Consider the following 17553-nt stretch of genomic DNA (forward strand, 5'->3'; position numbering starts at 1 on the left):
GTGGTTGGCTGCTTATCAACTTAATGCCGTCAAGGTTGCAAAACACTCCCAAGTGAGCAGGTAATTTTAAAACAACAACCCATTTGAGGCAATTTCATTTCGTTTCAACTTTCATCGCATGGTCCCAGCCCCAGGGCCACCGCAACCTTTTTTTTGTGCCCAATGAAGCTAACATGTGGCCCCATCTTGATTATGAAGTTTATAATCGATTGCTCCTTCTTGAATTTTCTTTTATGCTTATAGTTAGTTTTGATTCATAAATACCTCGTTTCGCTATTCCTATTGGTGGAGAGCGCGTCACGTGGGGGTGTTTAAACCTTTGATAATGACCAGTGTTTATAACCTGTTGTGAGCGAATACTCCGCGCCAGTCTTGGTGCAAGATGTTTCTTGTTACGGGCGATGCAGGCGCTGTTGATGAGTTGGCCGCACTGTGTGTGTGAAAGGAAAACCAGAACGTGTTGCACCAAGACTATGCATGCGCACGAACGGAAACGGAAACTGTTGGAAATAGGCATGCAACACACGGACGTCGTACATGGAAGTAGAAACATACAATCACATCGGAAACGGATAAGTTTTGCAGAGTTTCTTACTTTATTACGCCTTTTAACCAAAACGGTTTTTATGAATGGGAATAAAAGGGTAGCTACTAGTTCTTTCACGGCCGTCTAAAACCTTGCAGGGTCGAATTCCTCGCCTTCAGCTCGGGCCTTTATCACACGGCAATTCGACCCTGCCTGTTTTAAACAGCCGTGAAAGAACTAGTCGCTACCCTTTAATTCCCTTAGTAATTACCAATAGTGTCCAGTGCCTTTAATATTAACTGCTAATTAATGCGAAATGGGTAATGGCTGGTACACAGTCAAAAATGGCATTCCATTCAATATGATTCCTGATTGTTTTTTAAAACCCTGTTGTCACTGCACTCTCCGAAAGCTGCTGAAAAGTTAGAAGTATAGTTTGCAAGACACTACCAGTATATAAACTGAATCTTTCTACACAAGAGATATCCACAAAGGCTTTATATTTTTAACAAGTTTCAACATCTCTACTGCAATAATAATCATTGATTGAAAGCTTATCCCATTCAGAAGTAATAACTCTTCGGGGAACAACAATTGCCGCTCAATTAAAGAGATTTAATATAGCCATGTCTATGGTCAATGACATTTTTAAAACATATCACAATCATTAGGTCTATCGTTATAAAGAAGTCACAGTTTTCATCTACTGTCATCTACATGTATGTAACATGTTTCGTTCATTCATCTGTTCATAGCAATTTGAACACCAATCAGGTCTGGCCTTGGAGGTCGACCAATGCAACAACACAGCATGTCTTGAAGACCTTTCCGAAACTTCTTGTGTTTAAAGATGTAAATGATGGGATTAATCACAGAGTTCAGTCTGTGCATGAATACCACTACACTAAGTACATCTAGTGTGCCTGAACAAATGTTAAAGAAGCCCCATTCTGTCCAGCAGAAAATATAATATAAAGACTGTGGTGTCCACAGAACAAACAGTGCACCCATGACAATCTTAAGCATGCTGATCACATTCTGTCTGGCCTGGAAAAGCCTAAGGGCTGCTCCTTGTACATTCTGTTGTTGGAGTTGTTGAGCACTTCTCTTGAGAGTGGCTTGGATCTTGTAGTAAATCCAACCCATAAAAAGGATGGGCAACAGGTAGCCAAATAGAAGGAAGAGCACAAATAATGCAGATTCCATGGTGTCAGATGAGTCAGTTCGAATACAGGTGTCATTGCTAGCAGTCCATGTAAACAAACGTGGGGTTGAAAAAAGGAATGACATCCCAGACGCTATGAAAATGATCAAGATAACTTTTTTAGGAGACATCATTCTGGGATAGTGCAATGGATGTACTATTCCTATATATCGTTCATAGGTCACCAGACACAGAGCATAAATTGATGAGTAGGCTATTAAGAACTCTATAAAGCCAATCCGACAATAGATCTCTCTACCAATGAAACTCTCTGGTAGCTGGGTCATCTTTGTGGCACTGAACACAATTAAGTAACAGCACAAAATGCTATCAACAACAGCAAGATATGCCAGCAAGTAGTTTGGCGTGTTATGAAGGCTTTTGGTGCGAAGGATGACCAGCCAAGCTAGAGTATTGAGAATCATTCCAATGGTTCCCTGTACATTTGTTATGATATCATATTGAGACATTTTCAGTCTTTTGAACACCGTCGTTTGCCTCAGAAATATCAACTACAATCCTGAACTGATGCTTGTAGTGATTGATCAGAGTTGTCAACATTCACTAAAGGAAGTTTTGATAATTGTGGATGCACCAAGATCTTTTCTCACTTCATGTGTTGATCACACAGAAGATATGTTGGAGTTATTCTTCAGTCTGATGGGCGAATGAAAACAGTCTTTGAAGTTTCTACACCACGTGATATTGTTCAAACAATGCTACCGAAATAGTTTATACAGAATAGTTTCTAAATGCTAGAGAAATCCAGTAGCCTGATGTACATGAACTGAGAACACTTTCAATGTTGACAGCAATCATAGATAAGATATGAAGTCCAAGATGGTCAGCCACAGATCTCCCAGTCTGCTCTCCGCTGTTGCTCCTTGAAACTCTGTACTAGCTTTGAGAGTGTACCTCATAATGCACAGTTTTATTATACATAGACTGTAATGTCATTCAGCCGTTGAGTGATCTGTTTGACAAGTGATTTCAACTGTTACCCCCATTAACACAAATGGACTTGACAGGGTTTTGTTTGCCAAACTAAATGCCTGCCACTCAGAATTTGCCATTAATTTACTGCTGATCTACTATAAATTATTTTAAAATAGCAAGACAGTTCTCTTACAAAAAAAATGCTACCTGGCAAGTAGACATGGTAGATATAAATAATTTGCAAAAGACGCCACTATTACAGGCAAATTGCATTTTGGCTTTGAGGCGCGTCAAGAGCACGGGTTATTAACACAGCCACGCTGCTTACATGTAACCAATCAGGCAACGAGTTTTGTGAAATGTGCGCGTGCTGCACGCTGTTCTCGCGCAAAACGCATGGCTATGTGTTCCTAATTGCCCGTAAAGATGGCTTAATTACATGTACATCATGTGGGAACTATAGGCCTACACATGAGTTTACCGCTAACCAAATTTAATATTCACCTTGCAATGCCTCAAATCATATATAAACTCAAAAAGCCTGGCAATCAGATGTTGTCATTGATTTACTGCTGGTTTATAACATGCAAATATCTTAAGTGCTTATTTCATCATAATTGATTGGGAAGTCTACATGTTGTCATTGCATTTTTAGTTAGCAAGTGCTCAGTTTTTCTCGAATACAAACAAAGGACTTGAAAAATAGAAATGACATCACCCTTGCAAATGGAAGCAGATAAGGAAACTCTTAACCCTTTGAAAACAATGGCCGCTGTTTTCCCTGTTTCCCACTTGATGAAAATCATCCACAATTACTCTATTTACCAGTTAATGTTGTGTATTCACATTTTTACCTGTTTAAAGGCACTGAATTTGTTTTAGTAATTGTCAAGTCAAAGACCAGTCTTGTCACTTGGTGTGTCCCAACATGTTATGCATAAAATAACAAGCCTGTGACAATTTGGACTCAATTGGTCATTGAAGTTGAAAGAAAATGATGCAAGAAAAAACACCCTTGTTGGTAAAAAAAAGTGTGCTTTCAGATAGGAATAAAAGGCTTCTGGTCAGAAGTCTTTTATTCATTTAATGAAAACTACGTTACTTCAGGAGTCATTTCTCACAATGTTTCATAATATCAACAGTAGGATTTGAAACTTTGCATGGTGGAGATAAGATATAGAAGAGTTTGCGGTAACACCATGTAATAATCTCTAACAGAACCACCCCAACTCATTTAGAGATTATTACATGGTGTTACCGCAAACTCTTCTATATAATATCAACAGCTCGCCTTGTCCCTAAGTAAGGTGTTTTTCTACTATTCATTTTGAGTAGTTAACAAACGCAGTTTCTTTAACTAATTCACAAAATGAAATGGAATGATCAGCACATTAGGAATTGGGATGGATGTTGGAAGTGGGCATTCAGTTTCCAAATCATGTTTGACTCGATCAAAAGGCCTTACATTTTGGAAACGGTATTTTCTCCAATTTTGTTATTCTAGATTACTGTTATTTGTGTAGACAATATTCCACTAGCTGTTGGGAAACGATTTTAATTTGACAACACTTTTGTGTACATGTAGGCCTATTGCTTGATGTGATTTGGTGCTCCTAGTGTTCTTTTAACAAGTTTTGTTCATTTATAGCAAAATGAACACCAATTTGGTTTTGCCTTAGAGGTCGACCAATGCAATTGAAGACCTTTTCAAAACTTCTTGTATTAGAAAACGTAAAGGATGAGATTAATCCATGGATATATTTGATAGCTGTGAACTCTTTGAAAGTGTAGTAAGGGACACTAAGAATATATGAACGATATTTCAACTTCTCAAATCAGGTAGAAAATAAAGAAACTTTTAGTCAAATTTGTGTGCGCATTGTAAAAAAGCTTAAAGCTCGGTTCATACTTCCTGCGAATGCGAATGCGAAGAGATTTTTGGTGGCGCAACAATCGGTACGCGTACTGACGCAATGAAATTCGCATCGCACGAAGCATTCGCAGGAAGTATGAACCTGGCTTTATACTCAGGACGTTAGTGCAGTGACACTGACTGACGTCCTACGAGGGCTACATGTAATTCTGCCCATGCTTTGTTGTGAGGTGTTTATAGCTGTTTTTGAAACATTCAAGCCCGTGTCTTTAGGACGTCGCATATGATCGCAAAGTAATCAACCAAGCAATTTGCACTGGATACGGTTGGCACTTTTCTCCTCACTAGATCTCCTCACTGTCACATCGCATTTTGTAGTTTATTTCTGATTCTTCTGTGTGTTTTTTTCCCCATTGTACATGCAGTTCTAATGGCTGGCTAGGTGACAGTGTAACTGGAGATCCTTTTTTCCTGTTCAGCAAAGTCTGTCTGGGAGACAAAGTGGTGGAATACGATTGTGCATGGCGTGGTGGTTTGCTGCTTATCAACTTTATGCCATCGAGGTTACAAAGCATTTACCTAAAAGAGCAGGTAATTTTAAAGACCTGGACACTATGGGTAATTGTCAAAGACACTATTGGTGTATCTCTGTACATATACATAAAAATAAATAAAAACTTGGCAAATTTGAACTCAATTGGTTGTCGAAGTTGCGAGATAATAATGGAAGAAAACAAAACCTTCCTTGTCAAACGAATTAAAATCTAATTCTGAGGTCTCGAAATCAAATTCGTGGAAATTACTTCTTTCTCCAAAACTATGTCACTTCAGGGGTAGCTGTTTCTCACATTGTTTTATACCATCAACAGCTCTCCATTGCTTGTTACCAAGCAAGTTTTTATGCTAACAATTATTTTGAGTAATACCCAATAGTGTCCACTGCCTTTAAAACAACAACCAATTTGAGGCAATTCAATTTCAATTCAACTTTCATTGGATGGTGCCAGTCCCAGTGCCACCGCAATCATATTTTTATGGCAAATGAAGATCAAATTTCGCCAATCTCAATCGTGAAGTTTTGGTTTGATTGCTACTGTACTTGTGGATAGCCCCTTCTTCCCTTTTTGAGTTTTCTTTAAAGCATCACATGTTTACGGGAAACCAAGTGATTTTCGAAAGTGATCTTTTCAGCATAATCTCAAAACCGGGTTTTGTTGGGCTCAAAGTCCCTGGAACAACAAACAACAACTGTAAGATCATTTGCTACAACTGGGTTGGTACCAGAATGATTTTCTTTGTGCCTTCCAGGTACAGCAATGCCGTAACTGCCCGAGTCTTTGCCAACCGAGGTTGGAAAATTATGGAAAGCCATAAATGCAAAACAAAAACAGATAGCTACTGTTTGTAACAATTAATGTGACACAAATATTTAAACAAATTGTTGAATTTATTGGAAACAAAGTGAACCAATCGTGTGAGGTATTTTGTTAATTTGAAAGTTTGCAATTTTGTTTAACTCGATTAAAACATCTGTTATTCCTTAGTTGCCCAAACTGATGAGCGTGAGTAGCGATCCGGCTGATTTGTACCAAGGTACCAAAAAGTACATCAACGTGATCGGTGGAACTACGGAGTCCGAAATCGTGGAGATTCCAAACATGATGAGGGATAAACAACTCTGACGTTGTGCATGGAATCTCGTTTGCGACCGCTAAATGATGTTGATGACCAAGGTAAAGACAGTTCTTTTACAGGCACTGGATACAATTGTTATTTACTTAAAATAATTGTTAGCATACTTGGTAACGAGCAATGGAGAGCTGTTGATAGTATAAAACATTGTATGAAACGGCTCCCTCTGAAGTAACTTTGTTTTTGAGAAAGTAGTAAGTTCTTACTAAAATATTTGAATTGAATTCGAAACCTCAGCTGAGGTCTCGAATTCAAGGCATCTGAAAGCACAAAACTTGTGCGACAAGAGGTGTTTTTTTCTTCTATTATTCTCACAACTTCGAGGACCAATTGAGTTCAAATTTTCAAAGGACTGTTTTTTGTTTGTTACGCATTTTATGTGTTGATACACACCAATTGAGAAGACTGGTCTTTGAAAATTACCAAAGGTGACCAGTCCCTTTAAAAGAACTAAAAAGTTGCCCAAACTTCAAAATCTACTCCATGAATACAGCAAAAAGGGTTCTGATCGGAACAAGATATAGTCTTTAAATTTGTCTACAAGACTACCCTGTGATCAGAAAAAGATTGCCTTTTGATTTTCTTAATTCATTCTGGGGTAAGTACATTTACAACAAGACTAGTTCAGAACAAAATAGCCTTCAATTTATAAATCTACTCTGCATTAATAGATATACTGCAAGACAAGTGCTTATGATCAGAGTGAGATACATGTAGCCTTTGTAGTGTGAAGGGCTGGTTTCCCCACTAGGATAGCTTTGTCTCAGTCTCGGACTGCACCAGTCTAAGTCTCAAAAGAGCTGGTCTCTGTCTCGTCAGGGCTGGTCTCGGTCTCGGATGGGGAGGTCTCAATCTTGGTCTCGGCATCGGACTTCAAGGTCCCTACTACAACACTGACTCCAACCAACCAGCCTGTACACATCTTATGTTTTGCGCAAACATTTTCATTGCGGGTGCAAGTTGGTGCACGCATATTATATTGAAAATATTTGGACAATGTTTTTGAGGATCAATATAAAATTGTATACAATGCAACATATTCTCTGAAGAAATAGCAAACTTGTACACCACTATTTAGGCTATTGAAAAGCCCTTTTCTCCCAAGTAACCTTAATTTAAACCTTTCAATATAAAATTTCATACAATGCAACATATTCTCTGAAGAAATGGCAAAACTTGTACACCACTATGAGCCATTGCAAGGCCTTTTTCTCCCAAGTACCCTTAACCTAAAATCAATTATATTAGTGAGCAGGAAGTAATACTCTCCTGTGTGGTTGTATTCTAGATACAAAAAGGCCTTCAGTTTACCTGGCTGGTCTATAACAATTTTAAAAGAGAAAACAGAGTAAAATAAACCTTGAATTTACCAATATCGTTAAGCCTTAACGCCGATTAATTTTTTCAATGGCTTTGGTTTTAGTGTAATAGTTAGATAAGGTCTCACAGGAAATGCTACTGTAGTGCAGTGTTTGAATGGACATGGAGGAAGGTTTTTATGCTGCTTATAGTTTTTCAAGAGCATTTGATATTTCAAGTGGAGTCAATAATTCATACTACTTTTTGCGACCTAATCTTGTATGCTGGAGCAGAAAGGGAAATTTGGAATTATTTAGGTTGTGCGGCTGTCACTGTGACTTTCATTTTTAGCTGTGGTACAACCAAGTAAAGAACTTCAAAGTGCCTTTTTGTACACTAGTCTTGTAAGCTGGAGCAGAAAGGGAAAGTTGGACTTATTTCGGTTGTGCTTCTGACTCTGTGACGTTCATGGTTAGCCGTTATACAACCAAGTAAAGAATACAATATGGTGGCTACCAAACAAACATCAGTGTGCAAGATTTTCATTGAGATTGTCCTGATCTGTTCATTTAGGGGAAGTAACCACGTTCATGGGAGATGTAGTTTCACTGAAGAAACCTGCCTGCCTGGTTGGGCCCTTTGGCGTGGCAACTGCTACAAAGTCATCGAAACTTTACCATGGTCCGAGGCCATTGATGAATGTATCAGGATAGGAGGGGTGATGACGGCACCAGGCTCTGAAGAGGAGGGTGCCTACCTGGAGAGTTTAACAGGCGTTAATACGTGGATCAACTGTAACGATCTCACATCACAAGGTAATGCTTTTGGTTTGTATTTTTCTAAGAAAGGTTTGCGGTAACACTTTGTGAATATCTCTTTTTGAGTAGTGTTATTTCTGAAAAGAACCAGTGGTTAACGAGTCAATAACCACCGGTTCTGGTTAGTGAGTCATTAACGACAGGGTTCTGGTTAACGACTCACTAACCATCGATTCTGGTTCACGATTCGTTAACCACTGTCTCTGGAGCTGTTTACGATGGTTAACGATTTGTTAACCACCGACAATGGTTAATGAGTCATTAACCACCGATTCTGCTTAACGAGTTGTTAACCACCGGTTCTGGTTAACTAGTCATTAACCACCACTCATAAATACCTCAGTTTCGCTATTCCTATTGGTGGAGAGTGTGTCACCTGGGTGTGTACAAACCTTGGATATGACCAGTAAAAAGTGTTGAAACATGGGCGTGACACGCGAGCTTGCACCTGTGCTTATAAGACAGTTTCGTCATTCCTATTGTTCGAGAGCAACGGCTGAAACAGTTGTGCCACATCACGCGATACGCGCGACGCGCACAGCATTCCCCTTTAGCGAGTTGTTTACCCGATCAGGCTGAGGGCCTTACCATTTCATGTTTGCATTTATTTTACTTTTTTACCAAAAAGTGTTGATGTTTTTTGACCGAAAAGGTATTTATGAATGCGAATCAAAGTGTATTGAATTGGTTTTCAACTAGTGGTTTAAACCCGCCGAGGCCTGGTTCTTGATAATCTACCTCGACTTCGTCTTGGAAAAATTATCAAGAACCAGGCCTCGTTGGGTTTAAACCACTAGTTGAAAACCTCTTCACCACACATTGATCGAGGCCTGGTTCTTGATAATTTACCTCGACTTCGTCTCGGTAAAATTATCAAGAACCAGGCCTCGTTGGGTTTAAACCACTAGTTGAAATCCGCTTCACCACACATTGATTCCCTTAGTTCTTTCTAGAACCAACGCTACTCAAAAAGAGATATTCACATAGTGTTACTGCAAACTTCTCTTAGTTGTACTTCCACCATGCAAAGTGTCAAATCCTATGTATTTTTCTATTAAAATCACTCTACATTGAAAATTCATTTTTTAGGGCTATCCTGGCCTCAATAGACACTTATAATTGAAATGGATAACTCGAAAGAAGAAAATATGCAGTATGCAGATATGCACTTTAAGACACTGGACACTATTGGTAATTGTCAAAGACCAGTCTTCTCACTTTGTGTCTCTCAGCATATGCATAGAACAACAAACCTTCAGAAATTTGAACTCAATTGGTTGTTAAGTTGAGAGAGAATAATGGAAGGAAAAACACCCTTGTCACCCAAGTTGTGTGCTTTCATTGTGTGCATTGAATTTGAGACCTCAGCTGAGGTCTCAAATTCAATTCAAATAATAATTTTAGAAAGATTAATTTGCCTGTTGTTGTGGATTTGGTTTTTTTTACAGGCACGTGGGAGTGCAAGGACCTAGATACTTACATCGGCTACAGGAATTGGGCTGAGGGTAACCCTGACAATTATGACGGTAATGAACGATGTGTGGAGATTTGGAGACAATCAGCCTTATGGAACGATGCGGGATGTTATTGGGATCACCCGTCAGTCTGCAAGCAGTCTCTTACCAAGATTGTTCATTGGCGTTAACTTGCACACAGTCACACAAGTAATGGGAGACTTTGGAACACTAGTTGGAAGCAGACTTAGCAGGTAAATTTCCATTTCCAAGTAAATTTCCACAAAGCTGTTGTGTATGCGCCGTAGCACCTTGTAAATTCTTATACGGTACTACTGTAATTGAGTCTCAGAATTCATCACTGCAATTATCAGCTTTCTGAAAATTTGTATATATACACTGTACATTGTACTCAGTGCCTTGAGTACTTTGTTTGGTAGATCTGTGCGCTGTATAAGACTGCTATATTATCTTGGGAACATTTTACCACACAATATCAGACGGGCTGAAACTACTGATCAATTTAAAACCTGGGATTAGACACATTTGTTAGATCAATTATGTCAGTGTAAACTTCATTCTTTTCGACCTTTTTTAACGTATTTCTTTCTCTCTTGTGCATAAAGGACCTTATGGTGATGTGCACACTATAAGTACATGTACTGTCTATTAAAGGCACTGGACACTATTGTCAATTGTCAAAGACTAGCCTTCACAGTAAGTGTAGCTCAATATATGCATAAAATAACTAATCTCGGAAAATTTGAGCTCAATATCGGTCATCGAAGTTGCGAGATAATAATGAAAGAAAAAAACACCCTTGTCACACAAAGTTGTGTGCATTTAGATGGTTGATTTTGAGATCTCAAGTTCTAAATCTGAGGTCTTGAAATCAAATTCGTGGAAAATTACTTCTTTCTCCAAAACTATGGCACTTCAGAGGGAGCCGATTCTCACAATGTTTTAAACCATCATCCTCTCCCCATTACTCGTCACCAAGAAAGGTTTTATGCTAATAATTATTTTGAGTAATTAGCAATAGTGTCCACTGCCTTTAATGTTTACGTAGTTTTGAGCATGTGCACATGACCAAGAGTTGTGGTTTTTACCTGGCAAATCTGCTGACACCTAGCGTGCTAATCATCCCTCACTGTTTTCATTGTTTACCCTTTTCCAAAGCTAAGTAGTAAATATTTTCATATATTATATGAAAATACATAAAAAGGGGAGCAAGTCACTCTCTTGTGAAAAAAATGACTAATAACCGGGTAATCTGACCCAACTCCTATAACACTTTAGATTTTATTATGTTCAATTTATATGTTTAGCTGTACTTGTTTACAATTGGTTCATTGTAGTTAGTAACAACATTGAATTTTTTAAAGAGCGGATGACAAACAACTGCCAAAGACAAGGAATGAAACATAAAAGGCAAAGTTTAAGTTTTGAACCATTTGACTGTTTTAATTTTATAATATTGAGATTATGCACAATAACAACTACATCTAACATGTTAAAATTCCTGAGATATTATGGACAATCGGCAGCGTTTATGAAGGAAGAATGCAGAAACAGTTCTCAGTTTGACATTTTGTTACATGTATATCAAGTAAGCTTTTATGATTATTTTGTTTTATACAAACATTGACTGCTTCGATTGCTATGGTTAAACGACTCGCGAGGTGATCCCCGGAGCGTTCTTTTGGAACGGTTCGAGGATCACCGAGGGAGTCAGAGTTTTAACCATAGCATGAGTAAAAGCAGTCAATATTTGTTTTATAACACCCCAACAGACTTTTTATCATCCTCGTACACGTAACGTTTCTAGGCGCGTTTCAGATACACAGATGCATAACTGATTGGTTTCAAGGTGGGTAAAAAGACGTTTGGGTACTGCATGCCGTATAATAGTCGTCGGACTATCAGCGATCGATGCACTATCATTTACACTATCACACGGCCGCATTTCTAGTAAAACTAAGACATATCATGTGACGCGCTCTAAACCAATGAAAAGGCAGAGTGTTTGTAAGGGGTGTCATAATAGTAATTACCAAAGTTATACCCCCCTTTAGTTTAATGATACTGCATAAAGTATTGATATGGAATTTCGTATTGCTCTGTAACTAAAGGCAGTGGACAGTATTGGTAATTACTCAAGACAATGAAAGCATAAAACCATACTTGCTAACGAGTATTAGGGAGCTGTTGATAGTATCAAACATTGTGAGAACTGGCTCCCTCTGAAGTGACGTAGTTTCTGAGAAAGAAGTAATTTTCGACAAATTTGATTTTGAGCTTCAGAATTAGATTTTGAGGTCTCTAAGTCAGGCATCTGAAAGCACACAACTTCGTGTGACAAGGGTTTTTTTTCTTTCATTATTATCTTGCAATTTCGCAACTTCGACAACCAATTGAGCTCAAATTTTCACAGGTTTGTTATTTTATGCATATGTTGAGATACACCAAGTGAGAAGACTGGTCTTTGACAATTACCAATAGTGTCCTGTGCCTTTAACTTTTTACATTGTTACTGTTTACATGGTTTATACACAGGACCCAATTGTTCAACTGATATGGCTAACCTATCTAAATAAATAATCAAATTCATAGATATTCCATCAAACTAAATTAAACATGTTTTGCCGATCCAAATGGTAAGTTTAATAGTGCATTGTTAATTTCGAGCCCTATATACATTCTGTTCCAGTCAACACAGTTACATTAATGGTGCATTCAAAATTTCGACCCCTAAAAACAGCTCGTTCCATTAAAAATTGTTGAATATTTGATAATTGTCAAATAATCTTCAGGTTTTTTAAAAGCTGAATGGCTATAGGATAGTCTTGTACATAATTTTAGGCAAAACTTGACAAGTACACAGGGCTAAAAGCCTTGTCCACAAGGCTATAAGCCTTGTACATAGTTTCAGGCAAAATTTGAAAAGTACACAGAGCTAACGTACACAAGGCTTTAGCCTCGTACAAAATATGTACAATATGTTTGAGCCTTGTGTACAGGCTTTTAGCCTTGTGTACTTGTCAAATTTTGCCTGTAATATGTACAGCCTTATGTACTTGTCAAATTTTGCCTGAAAATATGTACAAGGCCTTGTGCCATGTGTCAAGGTTTTTAGCCTTGTGTACTTGTCAAATTTTGCCTCAAAATATGTACAGGCTATATAGCCTTGTGTACTTGTCAAATTTTGCCTGCAAATATGTACAAGGCTATAGCCTTGTGTACACGGCTTTTAGCCTTGTGTACTTGTCAAATTTTGCCTGAAAATATGTACAAGGCTATACCCTAGTGAACAAGGCCTTTAGCTTTGTGTACTTGTCAAATTTTGCCTGAAAATATGTACAAGGCTATAGCCTTGTGAACAAGGCCTTTAGCCTTGTGTACTTGTCAAATTTTGCCTGAAAATATGTACAAGGCTATAGCCTTGTGAACAAGGCCTTTAGCCTTGTGTACTTGTCAAATTTTGCCTGAAAATATGCCTTGTGTACCTGTCAAATTTTGCCTGAAAATATGTACAAAGCCTTTAGCTTTGTGTACTTGTCAAATTTTGCCTGAAAATATGTACAAGGCTTTAGCCTTGTGTACCTGTCAAATTTTGCCTGAAAATATGTACAAGGCTATAGCCTTGTGTACCTGTCAAATTTTGCCTAAAATATGTACAAGGCTATAGCCTTGTGAACAAGGCCTTTAGCTTTGTGTACTTGTCAAATTTTGCCTGAAAATGTGTACAGGCTTTTAGCCTTGTGTACTTGTCAAATTTTGCCTGAAAATATGTACAAGGCTATAGCCTTGTGTACTCATCAAATTTTGCCTTAAAATATGTACAAGGCTATAGCCTTGTTAACAAGGTTTTTTTAGCCTTGTGTACTTGTCAAATTTTTCCTGAAATTATGTACACGGCTTTTAGCCTTGTGTACTTGTCAAATTTTGCCTGCAAAATATGTACAAGGCTATATAGCCTTGTGTACTTGTCAAATTTTTCCTGAAATTATGTGCAAGGCTATAGCCTTGTGCACTTGTCAAATTTTGCCTGAAAATATGTACAAGGCTATAGCCTTGTGTACACAGCTTTTAGCCTTGTGTACTTGTCAAATTTTGCCTGAAATTATGTGCAAGGCTATAGCCTTGTGCACTTGTCAAATTTTGCCTGAAAATATGTACAAGGCTATAGCCTTGTGTACACGGCTTTTAGCCTTGTGTACTTGTCAAATTTTGCCTGAAAATATGTACAAGGCTATAGCCTTGTGTACACGGCTTTTAGCCTTGTGTACTTGTCAAATTCTGCCTGAAAATATGTACAAGGCTTTAGCCTTGTTAACAAGGTTTTTTTTAGCCTTGTGTACTTGTCAAATTTTGCCTGAAATTATGTACAAGGCTATAGCCTTGTGAGCAAGGCTTTTAGCTTTGTGTACTTGTCAAATTTTGCCTGAAAATATGTACAAGGCTATAGCCTTGTGAGCAAGGCCTTTAGCTTTGTGTACTTGTCAAATTTTGCCTGAAAATATGTGAACAAGGCCTTTAGCTTTGTGTACTTGTCAAATTTTGCCTGAAATTATGTACAAGGCTATAGCCTTGTGAACAAGGCCTTTAGCTTTGTGTACTTGTCAAATTTTGCCTGAAATTATGTACAAGGCTATAGCCTTGTGAGCAAGGCCTTTAGCTTTGTGTACTTGTCAAATTTTGCCTGAAAATATGTGCAAGGCCTTTAGCTTTGTGTATGCGCCGTAGCACCTTCTTTTGGAACGGTTCGAGGATCACCGAGGGAGTCAGAGTTTTAACCATATCATGAGTAAAAGCAGTCAATATTTGTTTTATAACACCCCAACAGACTTTTTATCATCCTCGTACACGTAACGTTTCTAGGCGCGTTTCAGATACACAGATGCATAACTGATTGGTTTCAAGGTGGGTAAAAAGACGTTTGGGTACTGCATGCCGTATAATAGTCGTCGGAGTATCAGCGATCGATGCACTATCATTTACACTATCACACGGCCGCATTTCTAGTAAAACTAAGACATATCATGTAACGCGCTCTAAACCAATGAAAAGGCAGAGTGTTTGTAAGGGGTGTTCTAATAGTAATTACCAAAGGTATACCCCCCTTTAGTTTAATGATACTGCATAAAGTATTGATATGGAATTTCGTATTGCTCTGTAATTAAAGGCAGTGGACAGTATTGGTAATTACTCAAGACAATGAAAGCATAAAACCATACTTGCTAACGAGTATTAGGGAGCTGTTGATAGTATCAAACATTGTGAGAACTGGCTCCCTCTGAAGTGACGTAGTTTCTGAGAAAGAAGTAATTTTCGACAAATTTGATTTTGAGCTTCAGAATTAGATTTTGAGGTCTCTAAATCAGGCATCTGAAAGCACACAACTTCGTGTGACAAGGGTTTTTTTTCTTTCATTATTATCTCGCAATTTCGCAACTTCGACAACCAATTGAGCTCAAATTTTCACAGGTTTGTTATTTTATGCATATGTTGAGATACACCAAGTGAGAAGACTGGTCTTTGACAATTACCAATAGTGTCCTGTGCCTTTAACTTTTTTAAATTGTTACCGTTTACATGGTTTATACACAGGACCCAATTGTTCAACTGATATGGCTAACCTATCTAAATAAATAATCAAATTCATAGATATTCCATCAAACTAAATTAAACATGTTTTGCCGATCCAAATGGTAAGTTTAATAGTGCATTGTTAATTTCGAGCCCTATATACATTCTGTTCCAGTCAACACAGTTACATTAATGGTGCATTCAAAATTTCGACCCCTAAAAACAGCTCGTTCCATTAAAAATTGTTGAATATTTGATAATTGTCAAATAATCTTCAGGTTTTTTAAAAGCTGAATGGCTATAGGATAGACTTGTACATAATTTTAGGCAAAACTTGACAAGTACACAGGGCTAAAAGCCTTGTCCACAAGGCTATAAGCCTTGTACATAGTTTCAGTTTCAAGTACACAAGGCTAACGTACACAAGGCTTTAGCCTCGTACAAAATATGTACAATATGTTTGAGCCTTGTGTACAGGCTTTTAGCCTTGTGTACTTGTCAAATTTTGCCTGAAAATATGTACAGCCTTATGTACTTGTCAAATTTTGCCTGAAAATATGTACAAGGCCTTGTGCCATGTGTCAAGGTTTTTAGCTTTGTGTACTTGTCAAATTTTGCCTGCAAATATGTACAAGGCTATAGCCTTGTGTACACGGCTTTTAGCCTTCTGTACTTGTCAAATGTTGCCTGGAAATATGTACAAGGCTATAGCCTTGTGTACTTGTCAAATTTTTTCCTGAAAATATGTACAAGGCTATACCCTAGTGAACAAGGCCTTTAGCTTTGTGTACTTGTCAAATTTTGCCTGAAAATATGTACAAGGCTATAGCCTTGTGAACAAGGCCTTTAGCCTTGTGTACTTGTCAAATTTTGCCTGAAAATATGTACAAGGCTATAGCCTTGTGAACAAGGCCTTTAGCCTTGTGTACTTGTCAAATTTTGCCTGAAAATATGTACAAGGCTTTAGCCTTGTGTACCTGTCAAATTTTGCCTAAAAATATGTACAAGGCTATAGCCTTGTGAACAAGGCCTTTAGCTTTGTGTACTTGTCAAATTTTGCCTGAAAATGTGTACAGGCTTTTAGCCTTGTGTACTTGTCAAATTTTGCCTGAAAATATGTACAAGGCTATATAGCCTTGTGTACTCATCAAATTTTGCCTGAAAATATGTACAAGGCTATAGCCTTGTGTACTTGGCTTTTAGCCTTGTGTACTTGTCAAATTTTGCCTTAAAATATGTACAAGGCTATAGCCTTGTTAACAAGGTTTTTTTAGCCTTGTGTACTTGTCAAATTTTTCCTGAAATTATGTACACGGCTTTTAGCCTTATGTACTTGTCAAATTTTGACTGCAAAATATGTACAAGGCTATAGCCTTGTGTACTTGTCAAATTTTTCCTGAAATTATGTGCAAGGCTATAGCCTTGTGCACTTGTCAAATTTTGCCTGAAAATATGTACAAGGCTATAGCCTTGTGTACACAGCTTTTAGCCTTGTGTACTTGTCAAATTTTGCCTGAAAATATGTACAAGGCTATAGCCTTGTGTACACGGCTTTTAGCCTTGTGTACTTGTCAAATTTCGCCTGAAAATATGTACAAGGCTATAGCCTTGTGTACTTGTCAAATTTTGACTGCAAAATATGTACAAGGCTATAGCCTTGTGTACTTGTCAAATTTTTCCTGAAATTATGTGCAAGGCTATAGCCTTGTGCACTTGTCAAATTTTGCCTGAAAATATGTACAAGGCTATAGCCTTGTGTACACGGCTTTTAAGCCTTGTGTACTTGTCAAATTTTTCCTAAAATTATGTACAAGGCTATAGCCTTGTGTACCTGTCAAATTTTGCCTGAAAATATGTACAAGGCTATAGCCTTGTTAACAAGGTTTTTTTTAGCCTTGTGTACTTGTCAAATTTTGCCTGAAATTATGTACAAGGCTATAGCCTTGTGAGCAAGGCTTTTAGCTTTGTGTACTTGTCAAATTTTGCCTGAAAATATGTACAAGGCTATAGCCTTGTGAGCAAGGCCTTTAGCTTTGTGTACTTGTCAAATTTTGCCTGAAAATATGTACAAGGCTATAGCCTTGTGAACAAGGCCTTTAGCTTTGTGTACTTGTCAAATTTTGCCTGAAAATATGTACAAGGCTTATAGCCTTGTGTACTGA

General features: G+C 37.9%; 3 protein-coding genes across 3 annotated transcripts in view; 2 read left to right on the forward strand and 1 right to left on the reverse strand.

Annotated features, from left to right (window-relative positions):
* LOC139939011 (C-type lectin lectoxin-Enh6-like) overlaps nucleotides 1-17553 on the forward strand; it is an 18113-nt gene continuing 560 nt past the window's right edge. Inside the window, exons 1-5 of the mRNA XM_071934720.1 lie at nucleotides 1-60; nucleotides 4965-5130; nucleotides 6084-6272; nucleotides 8104-8345; nucleotides 9797-10056. Of these exons, the coding sequence (XP_071790821.1) occupies nucleotides 8252-8345; nucleotides 9797-9993 (291 nt within the window). The 5' untranslated portion in view covers nucleotides 1-60; nucleotides 4965-5130; nucleotides 6084-6272; nucleotides 8104-8251 and the 3' untranslated portion in view covers nucleotides 9994-10056. The remainder of the gene's footprint in view (nucleotides 61-4964; nucleotides 5131-6083; nucleotides 6273-8103; nucleotides 8346-9796; nucleotides 10057-17553) is intronic.
* LOC139938244 (galanin receptor type 2-like) lies at nucleotides 1268-2200 on the reverse strand. The gene has a single exon (XM_071933652.1). It carries the CDS (start codon nucleotides 2198-2200, stop codon nucleotides 1268-1270), a length of 933 nt encoding a protein of 310 aa, XP_071789753.1.
* The window catches only part of LOC139938245 (uncharacterized), a 25750-nt gene continuing 18212 nt past the window's right edge, over nucleotides 10016-17553 (forward strand). Inside the window, exon 1 of the mRNA XM_071933653.1 lies at nucleotides 10016-10056. Within this exon, the coding sequence (XP_071789754.1) occupies nucleotides 10016-10056 (41 nt within the window). The remainder of the gene's footprint in view (nucleotides 10057-17553) is intronic.

This window comes from Asterias amurensis, chromosome 6 (assembly GCF_032118995.1).
Source record: "Asterias amurensis chromosome 6, ASM3211899v1".
Classification (NCBI taxonomy): Eukaryota; Metazoa; Echinodermata; class Asteroidea; order Forcipulatida; family Asteriidae; genus Asterias; species Asterias amurensis.